Source organism: Tetrao urogallus, assembly GCF_951394365.1.
Source record: "Tetrao urogallus genome assembly, chromosome: 3".
Lineage (NCBI taxonomy): Eukaryota > Metazoa > Chordata > Aves > Galliformes > Phasianidae > Tetrao > Tetrao urogallus.
The window spans coordinates 77,468,296-77,486,316 of record NC_136815.1 but is presented as its reverse complement, the minus strand read 5'-3'; the positions used below and the strand labels follow the sequence as shown (position 1 = coordinate 77,486,316).

The 18,021-nt window shown below is 40.6% G+C and overlaps 2 protein-coding genes across 4 annotated transcripts in view; one reads left to right on the top strand and one right to left on the bottom strand.

Moving 5' to 3' along the window:
- Positions 1-290: 290 nt before the first annotated feature.
- Positions 291-11,471, bottom strand: LOC306944561 (UPF0489 protein C5orf22 homolog; the record flags this gene model as incomplete). Its single annotated transcript, XM_079533126.1, has 9 exons — positions 291-423; positions 1,546-1,685; positions 2,124-2,190; positions 3,031-3,152; positions 4,549-4,611; positions 6,276-6,738; positions 9,141-9,290; positions 10,407-10,552; positions 11,361-11,471. 9 exons carry the CDS (start codon positions 11,469-11,471, stop codon positions 291-293), a joined length of 1,395 nt encoding a protein of 464 aa, XP_079389252.1.
- Positions 11,472-13,724: 2,253 nt separating this feature from the next.
- Positions 13,725-18,021, top strand: part of DROSHA (drosha ribonuclease III) — a gene marked incomplete at both ends in the record, with an annotated part of 64,736 nt that continues 60,439 nt past the window's right edge. Inside the window, 3 exons of one of the 3 annotated variants that reach the window (XM_079534012.1) lie at positions 13,725-14,571; positions 16,438-16,564; positions 17,757-17,988. In XM_079534012.1, coding sequence (XP_079390138.1) covers positions 13,725-14,571; positions 16,438-16,564; positions 17,757-17,988 — 1,206 coding nt within the window. Of the gene's footprint in view, positions 14,579-16,413; positions 16,565-17,756; positions 17,989-18,021 lie in introns of all 3 variants that reach the window. The other 2 variants (XM_079534011.1, XM_079534013.1) reach the window with 2 other exon arrangements.

Genomic DNA, 18,021 nt, shown 5'->3' with positions numbered 1-18,021 from the left:
TAAAATGTCCTTTTCTAAACATACTTAAAGAAATTAGGTTAAAAAATACATTCTGTGGACAAAGAATAGTTCCTCGTGCATCTGTGTTAAGAATAAGCAAGACAGAAAAACAAGAATCACAGAATCATCAACAATCCTACATTAGAAATAGTTCAGATGCAGCTGGTTTGGAAAACACAGTGTAATTTAAACTCTTGGTAAGCTTGGATTCTAGTGCCACCTGCTGAAATAACAGCCAATACACAATTTAAATTCATCCACAGCATTAGAAAGCAGTGCATGAAGAAAGATCACAAAGAAGACGAATTGCTTGAGTAATCTAAATGCACATCCAGAGTGCCATACACGAAACCAAGTAAACTGAGAACCTTCTCTTGAATGATGTCAACCTGCTCTGAAGGGCAATAGTCATCCAGACTTGATCTGTAACAAAGATTTGAAAAAAGAATGAGAGAGTGTTCTAGTTTGCATTCAAGCAAATGACTATTTAAAGCACCAGTAGAAAAAAAGGGAAAACATGCAAAAACCGAAAAAAATTCAATTGCTGCTAGTTAAAATAGGAAAACTAAAATAAATGGGAAAACTAAAAGAAAAATCTGCACATTTCCTGGTATATAACATTTACCACTAACAAGTATTGCTAACAAAAGGCTGAGCTAACAGTTCCACAACCTTAGATCTATCAAGACTTACATACATTTTTCTTTATTTCCTAATGAATTTTCCAACTCTGTGGCTGGCACAGGAAAAACAGCCTTCTATTATTTTAAGTATTAGCCACACTAATGTTCTTGACAAGAATTATTTCAAGTCAGATACTGGCATTGCTGCCTGTATTTTAGGGCACACTTAGTGTTCTTCAAATGAGTAAGTTGCCATAACTTATCAGTAGATACACTGTGGTCTTCAAATGAAATTCTCGGGACTGGATTTCTGACCCTGGCCTCAAACTCCATTTTGCCCTCCCAAATAATTCCCTTGCAGTTCCAGAAGCACAAATTTTACTCTATGATTAGATTTTTCTGCAATATAAATACCTTTCAGACTATTAGATGAAAACTTGTCCCAGTTCCATCTGAAATTTCACTAGAAACAGAAATCTTATCTGAAGTGCAATTAATTCTAGACCAAGAGTGGGAAAGGCATATTTTAGCCCGTGCAGGCTCTATCTTAACAGAAGCAGCGAAGATAATATGAACCACAGTGTCAGCTATCCTCTGCGCCACACGAGGCTATACAAAGCCTCTATGTAGCCTACAATGAAGGTTATATCATCATGTCTTCACCACTGTTGACATCTGTGCTGGACATTCTGAAGCCCAGTAAGACTGGACACTGGCACAGAACCCTCCCTCAGCAGTACAGGTACTGTCACTGTCTAATGATTCATGCTTCCAAACGCCAATTTTTACTATGCTAAGATATTTTCTCTTGGAGATAGAATTTCTTTAGAAGATAAGTCAACCGATGCCACAGTCATAGAATCATTTAGTTTCACAAGCACAATCTGAATTTTTTTGAGTAAAAAAGAACCGATAGTCTTACCGAGCTATTGTCACAAGCATGGGCTTTGGCATGTTTATCAGCAGAATCTTCATGGACTGTAAGAGGCCTTCAATCTCTTCTTTGGTGCTAACATGGTGGGGAAGTTCAACATAATCACAGGTCAGACCAGCCTGATGGACCTGCAGACAAATTAAACAGATTTTCATTTCTGTTGACAAATTAGTAATATAGCTTATCTGTGTAATAAATCCCTAAACTACTCCAGCCCAGCAGGTAACTTTCACATCTTCAGGCAGGAAGCTTTTCTTCAGTTAGTAGTTAAAAATAAAATAACCAGACCCTGGTGAAGTGAAACCTTACTTCACAGGAAACAGCTTGAGACATGAGAGTCCTGAAAGATCTTATTAATGTTGCAGAAGTATAGACAAGCAGAGTAAAATTTCAGAAGCTTTTAAAAAAGCTTGCCTAAGCAATAACATTAAAAACAACAAAAAAAACAAAAACTTAAAACTTTTGAGTCAAGAAGCAAATCTAAAATTAAGCATGTCCTTTTCCCTGCTTGATGAAGCTATATTTTTGAAATTAATTACTTTCTACCCCTTTACCCAGTGACCTACCATTTCATAGTCTGGGCTCTCCATTCTGCTTTTCAAACTGTGTACTAGTTGAACAAGTGGTTTCAACCTGGAGTTAAAAACACAACCAAAACTCATGTTAGCAGTTGGAAACATACATGTGCAAATTAAAAAAAATAACGGAGAAGTTAACATGTTGCTCCTCTGTCATCTTGCACCTGAGAAAAATGGAGTACCAGTATCATGTGCTGTTTTAACAGATTTTCCTCAAGAAATCTCTATATTCTTATCTATGCCACATACAACTTCTTTGCCTTTCTTTTATGGCAACCTAGAGAAAAGCTATTGCAACTCAAAAGTAGTGTACTATGGTAAGAAATGCTCCTGGTCACTGTTACGTGGGTCTGGCAATAACTGATGTATGATTCTGTTTGCACTGCTGACTCTGCAAAGACAATTCAGTGGGTTAAGTCTGGAAGTCTCTTTGCAGCTCTACTTCTGCAACAGGTCAGGAATGAGAGCCTCATCTTCTGTGCTCCAGAAAGACTCCCAGGGAAGGAGAGGTGGCACGAAAAATCTCACTGGTACTGGTAAGTGGTTTCTTTTATTGCAGTAAGGAGATGAATCTTAGAAAGGGAAGGAAGGTAGTAACAGCGAGTTCCACAGGAAAATCAAAACCTACCCCTACTAGTATGGAAAAGGTAAAGGTCTTTCATGAGAGATGACTGTTCTAGTAGTTTTAGCAGGAAAGAATCAACAAGAGGCTTATTTATTTGAAATGTCGTAATCTCAAAACTTACTTAAGCTGACCAGGAAGGGTTCCAATATGATGGTAATAAGGAAGAACACTTTACTGCTAACTGTGTCATCAGTTCAGGAAGATTCTTCTCCAAAGGCTACAGGAATAAACCAACGACGGGAGTGTTTAAGCCATTTAGAGATCTCCTACCCAGGATACGAAGCCCACTTCTGTAAGGTCTCTTCATCATCACTGTCACAAAAATCTGCAAACGCTGCTTCTAGATCTTCTAGCTGATGGACACGGTTTTCAACACAATCCAGCAAATCCTCCTTTAAATATGCATGTAAAAAACAAAAGAGGTAAGAATGATTCTCCTAGCTAAATCATGGATTACACTACCAGTCAAGCTTTTAAATGGTTCATCTCGTGTAAAATGGGAAAACAACTAGTTCTTTGCTACAGGGCATCTCTCTTCAAGATGATCTGAATGACTGCCTGCAGAAATGGTACCTTCTGAAACAACAACAACACAAAACACCACTTCTTTCTGCTCTGACTTTCCTATGAAAGACCACATCTATGTTCTAGCAGAATACATTAAAGAGAACAAAAAAACTATATGATTAATTGCTGGATTTGTTTGTATAGCACTGAAATGCTGCCATATTTGATTAATTTATTATGAACATGCAGAAACTCAGATGAATGCAAGCTTTACACTCTTGTAATGAAATGAGTTTTTTTAAACCTGAAATCAGATTTCAGGTTTAAAAAAATATTACTAAATAAAATTTAAAAAAAAAAAAAAAAAAAAAAAAAAAAGAATTAGAAGAATTAGCTGAGGTTTTAAAGTTCTTTCAGGCCTGAAAGAATTTGGGATTAATTTAAAATGGCTGTTACAGCTCTGATCCAGCAAAAGTTTAGGCACTGTTTTAAAACACTCTGAGCACATGAAGAGGCTGTCTTCATTAAGAAGGGTTACATACATGCATGCATACAGTTGTGCATGTAAATATTGCAGGATACACAGCATATCAAGCAATGCTTAGCCTATTTGGTATAACAGCTCTCACTTTAGAGGCTGCTTCTTTTTGCCAGTGATGTCAACTTCATGTTAAATTTAAAGAAAAGCTAAGGGTGTTAACCATTCCTGAAGTACACCTTACGATCCTGGGGTATGACATCTTTCTATGCTGCACCAGTAATCAACCTTAAAGAGCCAATCCCTACGCTACTTAAGACAAAAACACAACAGTATTTTCTCTGACTGTAACAGTATGACAGAAATATAGATCCAATTGTACTACTAAATAAATAAATAAAATGCCAACTAGGCATTTAGCACAACTCTGTCTATAAAAGGGCAACCTGGGCAAGGAAAGGCAGACCCAGAAAAGGGAGGGGGGAGCACAACACCAAAAAACCCTGTTGAACCTTGCAAAGAAACACAGTAGATGATTTGTTTTCATTTCTATCTTGTTAATTACCATTTGTTTGCAATAATTAATTTTTACATTTGTGTTAAATATTTACACGTATGTTAAAACAGTGTTTAATACAAAAGAATTACTAAGACACTGCTGATTTGTGTTCAGCATACAGCATAGCTTAATTAAAGACTTCTTCATTAAGCATCTTTCATACCTTCCTTCTTTATGCTAAGTCATTTTTACTGTGTAAATCAAAAGAATAATTCCCTCATGTGTCTCACAAGAAGTATCATACCTCTGTTGCATTTCTGTGAGGTTTCTTGAACTTGTACAACTCCTGTAAGAGCTCATATTCTGTCTTTGAAACAGGAGAAAAAAAAAATTAGTTTCTTCAAGTGGAAATCAAAAACTTCAGAGCACTGCACCTTTGAAAATCAGAACAAACTTGAACATAATAATTTCTCTACTCCAATACTGCAGATAAACAAATGTTATTATTCATTTAACAGCACTGAAAAGACGAACAGAAGACTTTTTCAGGAGCAGAAGAGGAAAGAAAGGGCAAACTAAGAGGTCATTGAATTTTACAGAAATATAAAGCATCTCCAGCAAAATATTTTGGATTTTTTTTCATGTGTGTAAAGAGAACATCCTTCCGAATTCACAAGCCATATTTGCTTTTTAGTTTTTCCTTGGGTTCTTATATTCCAAGTGTGAAGTTGAGCAACATGCTCTGATAGAATGACTGCATTTTACAATAGAGGGAACACAGTTAAGAAATGTTAATGGTAAATTAAATTCTTATCAGTAAAGGTATACTTGGAGTTCTGTGCAAGCCCACTTCCACAAGTGGTTCCTGGAACTTAGCACAGTACAAGAAAATAAAAACCACCTCCCAAATAAACAAATCTACCAACAAAAATCTTTCTATGGCTTTATGCAGAACGATTTGTAAGGCCTCAGAGGGGTCTTATATGACAAGATCCCCATGGTGCTTCTGCTTTGCTTTATGCTTCCTTTGTGATTCTAAATCCTAAATTATTAGTGTTGCTGATAGTCTGATGGTAACATGAGTAAAGACTCAATGTCAGAAGCTAACAGAGATGAGGACCGCTGTATTTATTTCTACACAGTGAACAAAGAAGTGGTGTGGTATCCTACCGAAGCTCAGAGAAGTCAGATGTTCTCCAGCATAGGCTGAGATTAAAGTACCATTAAAGAAAAGCTCAGCCACCACAAACAGTTGTGATATTGCAGAAGAATTTGTAAATTGTAAATCTTTAAAAAAGAATTTGCATTTAGTACTACATGCAATCTTCAGGGCAGATTAGCTAGTTCCTAAAAATCATGTTCACATCAAGAAAGCTTCCTAACTGCTCGGCGACTCTGAGAATCTACATATTTATAACACTGTACAAGAGAGGTATCTTTTGTGTACAGTCAAGTTATAAACTGAACATAAGGCATAGTTTTGAGCTCAGAGCCATGGCACCAGAGACAAAAGCTGCTTGTTCATTAGCCCAGTCAAAGGAAATGATTTACAGTCTCTCGTCGAGAGGAGTCACCACTCTTTGAATAATCAGCACTGTGACATCCTTTGGACAGTCAGCCTCTGATACTATTGTGGCCTTCTAAAAGCATGTTATGGGAAAGGGTGAAGAGTACAATCTCTCACCTCTCCCCGATTAATCCCGATGCAAGTATTTGGAACATTACCTGTAGAAAACCAAGCATGGCTTTTATGTTCTATACAACACACAGGGGTATGCCATGTATCTCTAAGCTTGCATGTGCACTGAATATCCATTTCAAATGTAAGGACCTAGTCCTGCTAGGTTGCTTTGCTTTGGAGTATATGTTCCCTTTATACCGTCTCCCTCTCAAATATTAGTATGATTCATTAGTTATGACCAGCTGATCCACTAATTTATCTTAGAAGAGAGTTCCTCCATAGACATCAAGTGCTAGAAAGATGAGTACTCTTCTATGAATGGTAAGGGAAGTCTCCACTGTCATACTTACCTTTGTGTACATTTCTTTAAATGGATTCTTAACTGAAAAAAAATCTAAGTCAATGTCTAAAACAAATGCATCCCCATTCTGAAGAACTTGGGAGATATCTTTAGCAACCTCCCTTACTGGACATTCATTGTTTCTTAGGGAGCTTGAAGCTGAGCATTCTGGCAACATTTTTGCCCTGTTCAGGGCACTTGCATGTTGTACTTCCTTGTCCTTCACACTTGAGAAGTTGTTATCGTGGTCACCAGGAGCCACTGATGAAGAGGTAGCAGCAGTGTTTGCTGTGTCATCTGTATTTAGCTTCAGTCTCTTAGCGGATGCTACTTTGTCATTTTCTTCCTGGCTGTTTGATGCTTCAGTAGGATTAATGAGGATGACATGTAAATTTAAAGGCTTTGGATTTTCTAGCTGATCAGCAGGGACATAAAGACCATCACTTAAAAAGTAATGATCTGTACCTGTAACCCTACAATAGACAATAACTCACAGTTAATACACGTCTTTGTAAAAAGCTTTGCAAATAAGTCACCAAAAGAAAAATTAATTCACGTTTGATAGGTAGCAAAAGCAATAAAAATGTGTATACAAAATTATTTACTTTAATCTGCAAGTGTTTAAATGGGATTTTTTTCTACCTCTTCAATGCTAAATCAATGTATTAAAATTCATTCTGGAATTTTGATAGTAGTCCTGTAAGATTTTTAGTGGGTAAGAAAGATTTATGTTATGCGCTATTAAAATTAACGTGCCAATGAACTGTATCTTACATCAAGAATTTGACAAGACACAATCAATTTTATGGGATAATAATGCAAAGCACTGGATATTTTGCCTTCAATCACTTTTTTCTTTGTGAGGAAAATCGTTATGGTTGCATTTGAGAAGTGCTCTGGAACCCACAGATGTCAATAAAACATGGATTAATACGCAGCATTTAACTGCTTTTTACCCTGAAATATGAATCCTTATTCTAAGTGTGAGGAGAGCAGGTAACAAGGATGAATAGCTATATATCCACGGAATCCACTTAATTTATAAACAGAAACAACAACAAAAACAACCCAAAACCTGGAGTTCACTTATAGCAAAAAAAAAAAAATACTGTTTTCAAGCCATATTTCAACTCATTAAGCCTTACATGCCATAAATTCACAGAATCACGGAATGGCCAGAGTTGGAAGGGACCTCAAGGATCATGAATCTCCAACCTCCCTGCCACATGCAGGGCCACCAACCTCCCCATTTAATACTAGACCAAGCTGCCCAGGCCCCATCCAATCTGATCTTGAACACCTCTAAGGAACACAACCTCTCTGGGCAGCCTGTTCCAGCACCTCACCACTCTCTCGGTAAAGAAATTCCCCCTGACATCCAATCTAAATCTTCCTTCCCTCAACTTAAAACCATTTCCCCTTGTCCTGCTGTTATCTACCCTTTAAAGAGTTGATTCCCCTCCTGTTTGTAGGCTCCCTTTAGGTACTGAAAGGCTGCAATGAGGTTACCCTGCAGCCTTCTTTTCTCCAGGCTGAACAAGCCAGCTCCCTCAGCCTGTTGTTGTAGGGGAGGTGCTCCAGTCTTCTGATCATCTTTGTGGCCCTCCTCTGGACCCTCTTCAACAGCTCCCTGTCTTTTTTGTACTGGGGGCTCCAGACCTGGACACAGCACTCCAGATGGGGTCTCGCAAGAGCAGAGTAGAGGGGGACAATCACCTCCCTGTCCCTGCTGGCCACCCCACTCTTCTGATGGAGCCCAGGATACCATTTGCTTTCCGAGCTGCAAGAGCACACTGCTGGCTCACGTTAAGCTTTTCATTCGTGAAGACCCCAGGTCCTTCTCTGTAGGGCTGCTCCCAAGGACTACTCCTTCCAGTCTGTATGAATGCTTGGGATTCTTCTGGCCCAAGTGCAAAACCTTCAATTCAGATTAAAGAAATAACGTTGAGAGGAAATGTGAACTTCTGTGCACTGCTGTTAAGGCCCCTATCAATTACAGGGTATCACCATCCATCTGCCACATTCAAATAATTTCAGATACAGCAGAAACCTGAAGTTCAGTTCCCCAGTGTTGGCATTCTGAGGGGCCTAAGGCAACCCAGAGGAATAGCCTACAGGAATCTCATTACATTGAACTAAGATAAAGAAAAGGTCTTGCATTTGGGAAAGAATAACATCATGCAGCAGTACCAGCTTGGCATACACCAGCAGGATGCTACAGAAGAGGAATGGTCAGTCGAAGTATAAAGCAAAGTGAGTGCAACCAATCCATACAAGCCTACAATGATAAAGACTAATTGCAAAATTTCATGTACTAGCAAACCCATAACCAAAAGAGAGATTTCACCTTGTATTTAGCACCACTGAGGTCTCATTGGACATATTCCACCAAGGTCTGGACCCCCAGAACATGTGAGATGTCAACAGACTGAGAGGATCTAACAGAGAATGGCTAAGGAAGTTAGAGGGCTGGATGGAGCATATGACAAGGGGAAGTTGAACAAGTGGGCTTGTTTCATCTTGATAAGGGATATCTGAGGAGAATCTAAGTACTGTTCTGTTACCCCAATCCTCCAAAAAAAAACAACTTTTTTCTAAGATTTTCATTTTATCAAAGAGAATTAATTGAAAACTTGGCTGAATGCAAAGAAGTGTAAATAACTTGAATTACCTTTTTAAAAAAAAAAAAAAAAAAGAGACTAAGGCACAACTTAGGCTGTACCTCTTAAAACAGTCACATGACACCCGAAAACATTAACAAATACAAACTGAATTTTCATTGAGAAAAGAAGATGTATCACTATATTTATTGGAGAATACAAAATACATGGCACATAGCTTTTATGTTCCCAGAACTGGATAACAAACTATTTACCTGATTGTAGTTGTTGATATGTCTTTCCCAACTAAAAAATTGTGTTCTCCCTCTGAGATCTGCTGAGCCCACGGTGGGTGAAGCCACACCACTTGAGAAATATGGCCAGCATAAACAGCAGGCATAATCCAGTTCTCAATACTTAGCTCACTGTAATGATGAGAGAAAGACTGGCAATAACACTTACTTTACCAGCAAGTAAAACATTGCCAAGAACAGCACAAATACCCCCATGCAAATCATCCGAAGTTAACATTCCGTGTACAGGTCATACCACCAAAGAAAAGAGAAAGGATTGAAATCTTGATTTGTAAGAAGAACCAAAAATGTATATGATAAAATTTTAAAAATACTAATCAATTGGATTATGAAGTGCAGTCAGCTTCACTCTTAGCATGGTTCTTTATTAACTACATGGACTTCTTGTCTTTCTCTCTGAATATACCTGACAGAGTAGAACTGCAAGGTGCATCATGAACTCCATTCCACATAATTGACCCCAAGGGAGTATCTTATGGTGTGTTGCTCTAAGCAGACTTCAAATATAACCTCAGTGGTGAATGTGAGCCAATCAGCATCTACAGAATAGCATCTGTTCTTATCATCCTATTTTTTCATGTATAGTCCACAAGGCTTCTCATTCATCCAGCAAAGAAAACTAAGTATGGACCATGGGCAGGGTGACACAATTGCTAATATATTGATTATCTCCTCTTCTCACTGCTGTGTATGAGTGTAACATAGGAACAATCAATATTTTAAAATAAGAAATAATAGACAAAACCAGATCACCCCTGTTCCCCACTTGAGCAGATCGGGATAAACATTGGTCTTAATTACCATATTCAACTTCACAGATGCACCAGGTCAGCAAAAGAAATGTTATTTTAATCTCAGTCCATTTGTCACCATTAAGAGAGAAAAGCTGTTCTAAAACCTGCAGTTCACTGAAAAGCATCCATTTGGAGTGCTGTCCTGCCACTCAGAGGAAATGCCCAGTCTGATAATGTGAACCAAAAGTAAATTCTTAAGTTTTAACATCTTCCTAATATGCAACATAAACATTTGACCACATTCAAAAAAGAAACATAACTTCTTCTTCTACCCACAGCTATGAAGTTTTGAACAGAAAATAAAGAAAATACAACATGAGGCTGATTTACACATCTGTTGCTCATATTTCATATGCAGTTGTATCAATATTCAATATAAAGCAAGCATAGCCAGAAGTGGACAGTGTATTCTGATGCAGCACAAGAGACTTACTTAAAAAGTGCTTCTTTGTCAAACACGGTATCTGCAGGCATATTCACAGGGATAAGGAGGTCTGGGTGGGAATCAAGGTGAACAAAGCTGATGTTACTGGCAGGCAGATGCTTTGAACCAATTGCACGATAGATGAAAGGCAGCACCTAAAAGAGCACATATTTCCACTGTAACCAATGAGACAGGTATAAGAGCAGAAACACCAGTCCCACTCACGCTCCCTTAGAATTTGGGTTATATGTTGAAAGAGAAAGGAGACAGCAAACAATACAGAGAGGCAGCAATTTTAGTTCACGAGGCACAATCATTGAGCCCTGGAGCTCTACACACGTGAAGCTGTCAGATTATGCTTCTACTTCCTTTCCTTCTTTATAAGGCACTGTGTTTGCAGCAACTCTTCTCAATAATCAGCTCCCTGACTAGACGCTTGCTGTTGTTGGGTTTTATCATAGAGTCATAGAACGGGTTGAGTTGGAATGGTCCCTGCCACAAGCCTGTGCTGTGGTCAGGGCTGCCAGCACCAGCTCAGCTGCTCTGGGCCCCATCCAACCTTGAGCACCTGCAGGGACGGGGCACCACAGCTTCTCTGGGCAGCTGTGCCAGCACCTCACTGCCCTGTGAGAGAAGAAAATGGAACAACAGATAATTTAACCTATCCACCTTCAAAGAAGGGGTTTAACTCCTGATGCCCACACGACTTGATTTGCACGTGCTTTTCCCGCTGCTCAACCTCATCCTTTGCTGGAGGTCTCCACTCAAGAGCTGCAGCCAGTGGAGCTTCCCTCTGTTCAAGGGCAACGATTTTCCCGGCCGCCAGAACAAAGCCACAAACAGGCTGGCTAAGAAAACGACACGCTGTCTCCACATATCTCCAGACGAAAACAGAACGCGAGCTGACTGCACCACCGCCACCTCCCCCGCAAGCCCGGCGCTCTGCCTGACGCCGCCACTCACGTCCTGGTGGTCCTCCACCACCCACACCGGCAGCGCAGGGTACGACCGCAGCCCCCCGCCGCGGGGCCGGGGCCGGGGCCGGGGCCCGCATGCAGCCGCAGCGCCGCTCATGGCGGGCGGGGCGGTGCTTCCTGCGGCATTGCGCCCGCCCTGCGCTTTCCTCTTCCGGAGCAGCGGGCAGGGCTGGCCGCGGCTGTGCGGCGGTAGGTGGGATGGGTTGTGTGCCGGGGGTCTGAGGGTGGGCAGGGAGCTTAGAGAGCGGGCTGTGATCCGAGTTCGGGTGTTGAGCTGCCCTGCTGTCTGTGAGCCTGGGGGAGGGGAAGGCCGTGCTTTGGTGCTCTGTGTGGTAGGAGGAAAGGGGCTCTATCTGTTATTCTGGGTATTTAGCAGCTATGGAAGTACTGGAGCCAAAATGGTTCTCTGGCTGTCCGGGGAAACCTCGTTATGGCCTTCCAGTATTTGAAGGGAGCGTATAAAGAGGACTGGGAATGGCTGTTTTACAAGGGTGAATAGTGATAGGACGAAGGGGAATGGTTTTAAATTGACACGGGGAGGTTTGGGTTAGATATTAGGAGGAAGTTTTTCACTCAGAGGGTGGTGATGCACTGGAACAGGTTGCCCAAGGAGGTTGTGGATGCCCCATCCCTGGAGGCATTCAAGGCCAGGCTGGATGTGGCTCTGGGCAGCCCGGTCTGGTGGTTGGTGACCCTGCACATAGCAGGGGGGTCAACCCAGACCATTCTATGATTCTATGAACTGTGGGTTTTCTTGAGAGCCTTTATAGAAGCAAGGATGCTGGAGAGGCACTGCTGACTGGAAGGGAAAAATAGATTTACCACTGTGGCTGCTGCTTCCTAGAAATTCAGCTTTCTACTGAATCCCTTGGCCTCTCTTCCTTTTGAAAAGGGAACAAATCCCATCGCCAGGACCAATTGATAGGCCAAAGGGGAAAGGCTTTAAACCTAAAGAGAGAAGATTTATGTTGGGTCTTAGGGAGGAAATTCTTCACTCCTGGGGCAGTGAGGCACTGACACAGCTGCCCAGAGAAGCTGTGGGCATTTCATGTTTGGAGATGTTCAAACTGGGTTAGATGGGACCCTGGGCAGCCTGGCTGGTATTGGCAGCCCTGTCCATAGTAGTGGGGCTGGAACTACGCAGTCTTTGAGGATGCTTCCAACCCAAGCCGTTCTGTGATCTTTTATGAAAACAAGGCTTGACTTATGTGACTACTTAACTGTTTAACTTTTCTCTCCATTTCAAGGGAAACATCATGACATCTGCTCATAGGCATGATTTAATGGAGGGTTGTTAGGGTAGTTTGATTAGGTTGTGGTTGGACTTGAAGACTTTAAGGCCTATTCCAACCTGAGCAATTCTGCGATTCAATGAGTGGGTTTTTTTTTTTAACTTTATTTTACTTTCTTCTTTTTTTTTTCCTCTGCAGGTTTTAAACTTAGGAATTTTAATTAAAGAATGAACTTTAACTTTTATGAAGCACAGTACTTTTCATTTGTCAGTTAATACAGTGCATTACATATGTGCATAGTTTTGAACACAACTTCAGCCTACTTGAAACAGTGGCAATTACTGGTAAGATAAGAATTGAATTTATGAACTTTTGGAACTGTTTATTTCAATTACATTAGAGTAACAATGCAGTCTACACTGAAATTTTTTTTGTGACGGTTAGATTCTCATCTTACAAAAAGACCTTTGCCTAACTTAAAGTATTGCAAAACGTCTGTTGAATTTGTCCCTGTGATAAACTGGGGTGAAAATCATGAATGTTAGTTGCTGCTTAGCTTATTTAAAATGTGTATGATTTGTAGGACCAGGTGACTTGTGATGAGGTGTCAGAAAAGTCTTCCTACCTGAACTCTAGCAATGGTGTGCTAGAAAGATCTCCTCATTTTAGGACCTGGGTGACTGTTGAAGATGCTAACATGATTGGTTTTTATGGTGATACAGGGTATCTGAAGTCTTTATACTGATGTATCTGGTACATACTAATGGAGCTGCTCGCAACCATAGCCTATCCTTGCAGTCACCTGTTAAAATTAACTTTGTCCTAAGTCAGAGACCATGTCCAGTTGGAGTGCTGGATTAAAGACTATTGGTAAACTACTGTAGTGGATTAAAGACTTAAAGAAATCAGAGGGCCATAATGATCTGTACTAGAGCTCTGAAAAGTTACAGAGCTGAAAGACTGCCATCTTCTGCTTCTATTAAAGGAAATGACAGAAACTAATTTCGCTATTTCAGGAATAGTTCTTGCAAATATAAATAGTTCTTGCAAATATACTGAGGGCCTTCTACAAAGGTTTGTACAATCAACTTTTATATTTTCCTCATTAAAGGTGAACCATGTCTTTCCATTCTGGACGAGGATGTCCCCGTGGGCAGGGGGGACCAGGAGCAAGAACTTCAGCACAGAGTTATCGTCCTCAGAACCTGCGGCAGCTTCACCCCCAACAGCCCTCTGTACAGTACCAGTATGACCAACAAGCTGCACCTTCAGCTACCTATTCAAACCCTTCAGCCACCAGTTACATGCCTCCCAGGCCAGACTTTGTTCCATATCCCCCACCGGTTCCCCCTTCCACACAAAATCCCATTAACCAATGTCCCATGAGGCCACCATTTCCAAACCATCAGATGAGGCAGAGCTTCCCAGTGCCTCCATGCTTCCCTCCCGCTCCTCCACCAGTGCCAGCCCCTAGCAGTGCTCCTGTACCAGCAACTCCTACTGGACAGAGCACCTTTCCATACATGATGCCTCCTCCCGCAGTACCCCATCCTCCCCCACCACCAGTCATACCACAGCAAGTCAGCTACCAACCTGTGTATTCCACAGGGTATTCCCAACAGTCATTCCCACCACCTAACTTTAATAGCTATCAGCACAACTCTGGCTCCTTTCAGAGCAGCAGTACCAGTAGCAGCAGCAGCAGCAGCAGCCATTTTCGGCACACGGGTCAGTACCAGGGAGAAAAATCACAAAGTGATCGACGATCTCCGGAGAGGAGCAAGCACTACGATGAGCACCGGCATCGTGAGCACAGTCACATCCACGGTGACAGGCATCGGTCCAATAACCACGGGGATCGTCGGGATCGAGGCCGCAGTCCTGACAGGAGGAGGCAGGAAAGCAGTCGGCACCGGACAGAGTATGACAGAGGAAGAATGTCACCTCATCATAGAAGTTATGAGCGTAGCAGGTAGAGAGATACTTTCTGCTTGCAGTGGGAGACGTGCGGTTGTTGTTCTGTGGTCTATGAATCTGTGTTCTTCGCTCCCCCTTGCTTTCCCTTCCATTGTGTGTCAAAGTCAGTGCTCGGCTCTGATGGAAAGAGCTGCTCTTGTGCTGTGTTTCAGATATGTTCTTTCTGCTTCACCTTTGCAGACTGGCACACTTGGCCCCTTATCCTTGAAAACAGTGTGGGTTGCTGAGCAGTACTCTGACCTCATTGGGATTTACCTAGAAGTTTATGTTTATGTGGCTTGATTCAGGTAGATGAGCAGAGTGCTCATTTTGGGATGTATTTTGAAGTTTCTGTCCCTCTGCTTTACAGATAGAATCAGACTGAGAGCTATGAGCTGACCTTGCACAGTTTGCTGTGTGGTATTCTAGAGCAAACCATCAATTCATTTGCTCTTTTTGTCTAATGATCTGTGTGAGAGTTCACAGAGATACTTGCAAGTAGAGTTTATCGGGGCAGCTGGATCACATGCTTCTAATTTTGGAAGACCTGGTGTTTTCAAGTGTAACATGAATTTATACTAAGTGTCTGTCATAATGAAACTACTTGGATTTTGAAATGCAGAAATTTTACAACACCTGTATTAAAAACACAAAGACAGCAGCAACAAACAGACAGAAAAAAGCACGTGCATGTACTAAGTGTAGTTCGATTTGGTTGATCTTAATCTGATTTCCAAAAAAAAAAAAGGATTTTCCCTAAGACTTTTTTGTATGATGAGCATGTGGAATTTTCAGTGTTTTATGGATGACCCAGCTACCCAGATGTTTGCCACGTAATTTCACAGTTTACAGTTTGGATTGAAAAATTTAGTTTTAAGTTTTGAAAGTATGTATTTCCAGCAGCTTCCTTCTCAGAGGTTTGGCCTGATATTTATTGAAGACCACAGTTTCTAGATCTAATCTACAATGTATCTGTTTATTGTAAAGGCAATTATTTCCCTGCCTTGGTTTTTCTTTTTGCGCAGCATCAATCTCTCAAGCAAATCAGAGGGCAGGTAGGATATACAGTATACCTACACTTGAGCAAGAATTAGTGGGTGTAGGGAAGACCAGTAGATAAATTATATGAACTCTGTGCTTTGTAAAATTGCATGTTATTTCATGCATATGCATGTGGAAACATGCATATATTCATACATGATTCATCATTACAACAGCCCACAGAACTACCTGAGATATGTATGTATGATCCCTTGTATATCAGCAGACTCTTTTACTAGGAAGTGTGACAGTTACACATGTGATTGTAGAATAACAGATTGTCAGCTGTTAGTCTGGAAACGTGCCAGAGTGTGATATCTCTGACACTTAACATACCCAGTAATTCCTGCTAAACTTCATAGAATCACAGAATGGCTTGGGTTTGGAGGGACCCCAAGGATCCTGAAGCTCTAACCCCAGTTCATTGTGTTATGTGCAAGCTGAGTCTTGTAGGTGAGATTCATGGTTTTGTTGTGATGCAGACCTTTTTTTTTTTGTATCTGTGTGTGTGTCTGTCAGGAGAAAAGGGCTTGCCTGAAATACTTGAGTTACTGCTGTACTTCCAAAGTTGTTTGTGGAATAGGATTTTGTTCCATGCCTTGAGGCATGAAGAGTGGTTAAAGGTGTAATAATCTTACCCTTCTCTGTTTGTCACCGAAGAACAGGAAGAATGACAATAAGTGCTGTGGTGAATGTCTCAAAGATACCTCTGTGTTGTTTGAATTTACATATTGTTGAGATGGATGACTTTATTAACTGTCATGTCATTCAGAATAACATGATTTCAGTTTGCTTCTATATCCCTTTCAGGCGTGCAACGTATGAAAGTGCCAGATTTCTCATTTAATTTGTTTTTGAATTCTTCAAGGGAGCGTGAGAGGGACAGGCATAGGCACCGTGACAGCAGAAGATCACCATCACCAGACAGGTCCTACAAAAAAGATTATAAAAGAACAGGAAGGTAAGGAGGACACGTTTGGTTTCCCTTGTTTTTATGAGGCTCTGAAGGTACAAATATGTGCATACATACCTGGTTTGAAACTCAGAGATGAATCTTAGGTTTATAACCATTCTTCACAAATTTACAAATGTCGTGCTTATATAAAGGCCTTGTAGAATTAGAAGCAGGATCAGTCTCTGGGTACTCTGCTGCATACCATACTCTCTTTTACATCTGCTCCAAGTATATGTAAAGTGCCAAGTTTTCTTAGAGTCATTTAATTTTTAGATCATGATTTAGGAGCTTTTCTTGTGTTGATGCTCCTTTCCTTTTAAATCTTGGCAAGTTGAATTCACTGCGACATTATGGGCTTTGTAGACAGAGAAGTTTAAAAAAGAAAAGAAAAAATCACAACTGGTGTTGATCAAACTGCAAGAATTAGAGTTACACAAGCAGTTTGCTTTCTATATAATCCAGTAAAAACTTAGATATTTTCTTATACAAATAGTCTGTGGGCTATATATTTAAACTTAATAGCACTCTAAGTTTTAGTTGATGGTATAATAGAAGTGCTAAGTCAGGGCTTGAACCATTGATTGAGCAACTGGTGGGAAGGCAGGCGAATCCAGGGGAGCTCAGGTGCTTGCAGTGCAGCTGAAGGACTGGAAGGGTGGAGCCAGGATCCACCCCTTCCCAAACCCCATTCAAGGGTTGACAGTGGATGCAAGGGTATCTTGCTGGAGATCCCTGCCTACCTGAGGCTTTGTAAGGGTAAGCAGATTTTTTTTCTTTGTTTCTGTGCCCACAGCTGCTGCATTGAGCATATCCTCACTTGCTGCATCTTAGGACTTTGCTCCTCCACTATCATTGCTGTGCTTTCCATTGCATTATAGAATTGCAGATGGACTTCAAATTTGGGGGAAAAATTAAAAAGCTCTTCTCAAATTTAAGTAAAGCTTTTAATGTAAACTAACATTTTTTTTTCTGTTTTAATTCTTGAATAAGGTTTCAGAATATGAAAGCACTTGTAATTTTAACTCCTTTTGTAATACATCTAAACTTCAAAGTATTTATTACAGTGAAAAGTTAAAAGCTGGAAAAGGCGATTAGACTTTGATGAAATTCATCTAGTAGAACTATATGCTTATTGGAAGCTACCTAGTTGTCTTTATAATAAAAAACTAATTGGTTTTGTTTGTTTTCTCCTATTAAGCCGCTCTCCAAGCAGAGAAAGGAAAAGGCCCCGATGGGAGGAAGAAAGAGAAAGGTGGTCTGAGAGCCAGAGTGGCAACAAAGAAAAAAATTACACTAGTATCAAAGACAAAGAGTCAGAGGAGAATGCATCTGAAAAAAATGAAGATGAAGATGATGAATTACTTAAACCAGTCTGGGTTCGCTGTACCCATTCTGAAAGCTATTATTCCAATGACCCTATGGATCAAGTGGTACGTTCCTGAGATCTCTGAAATTACTGCACA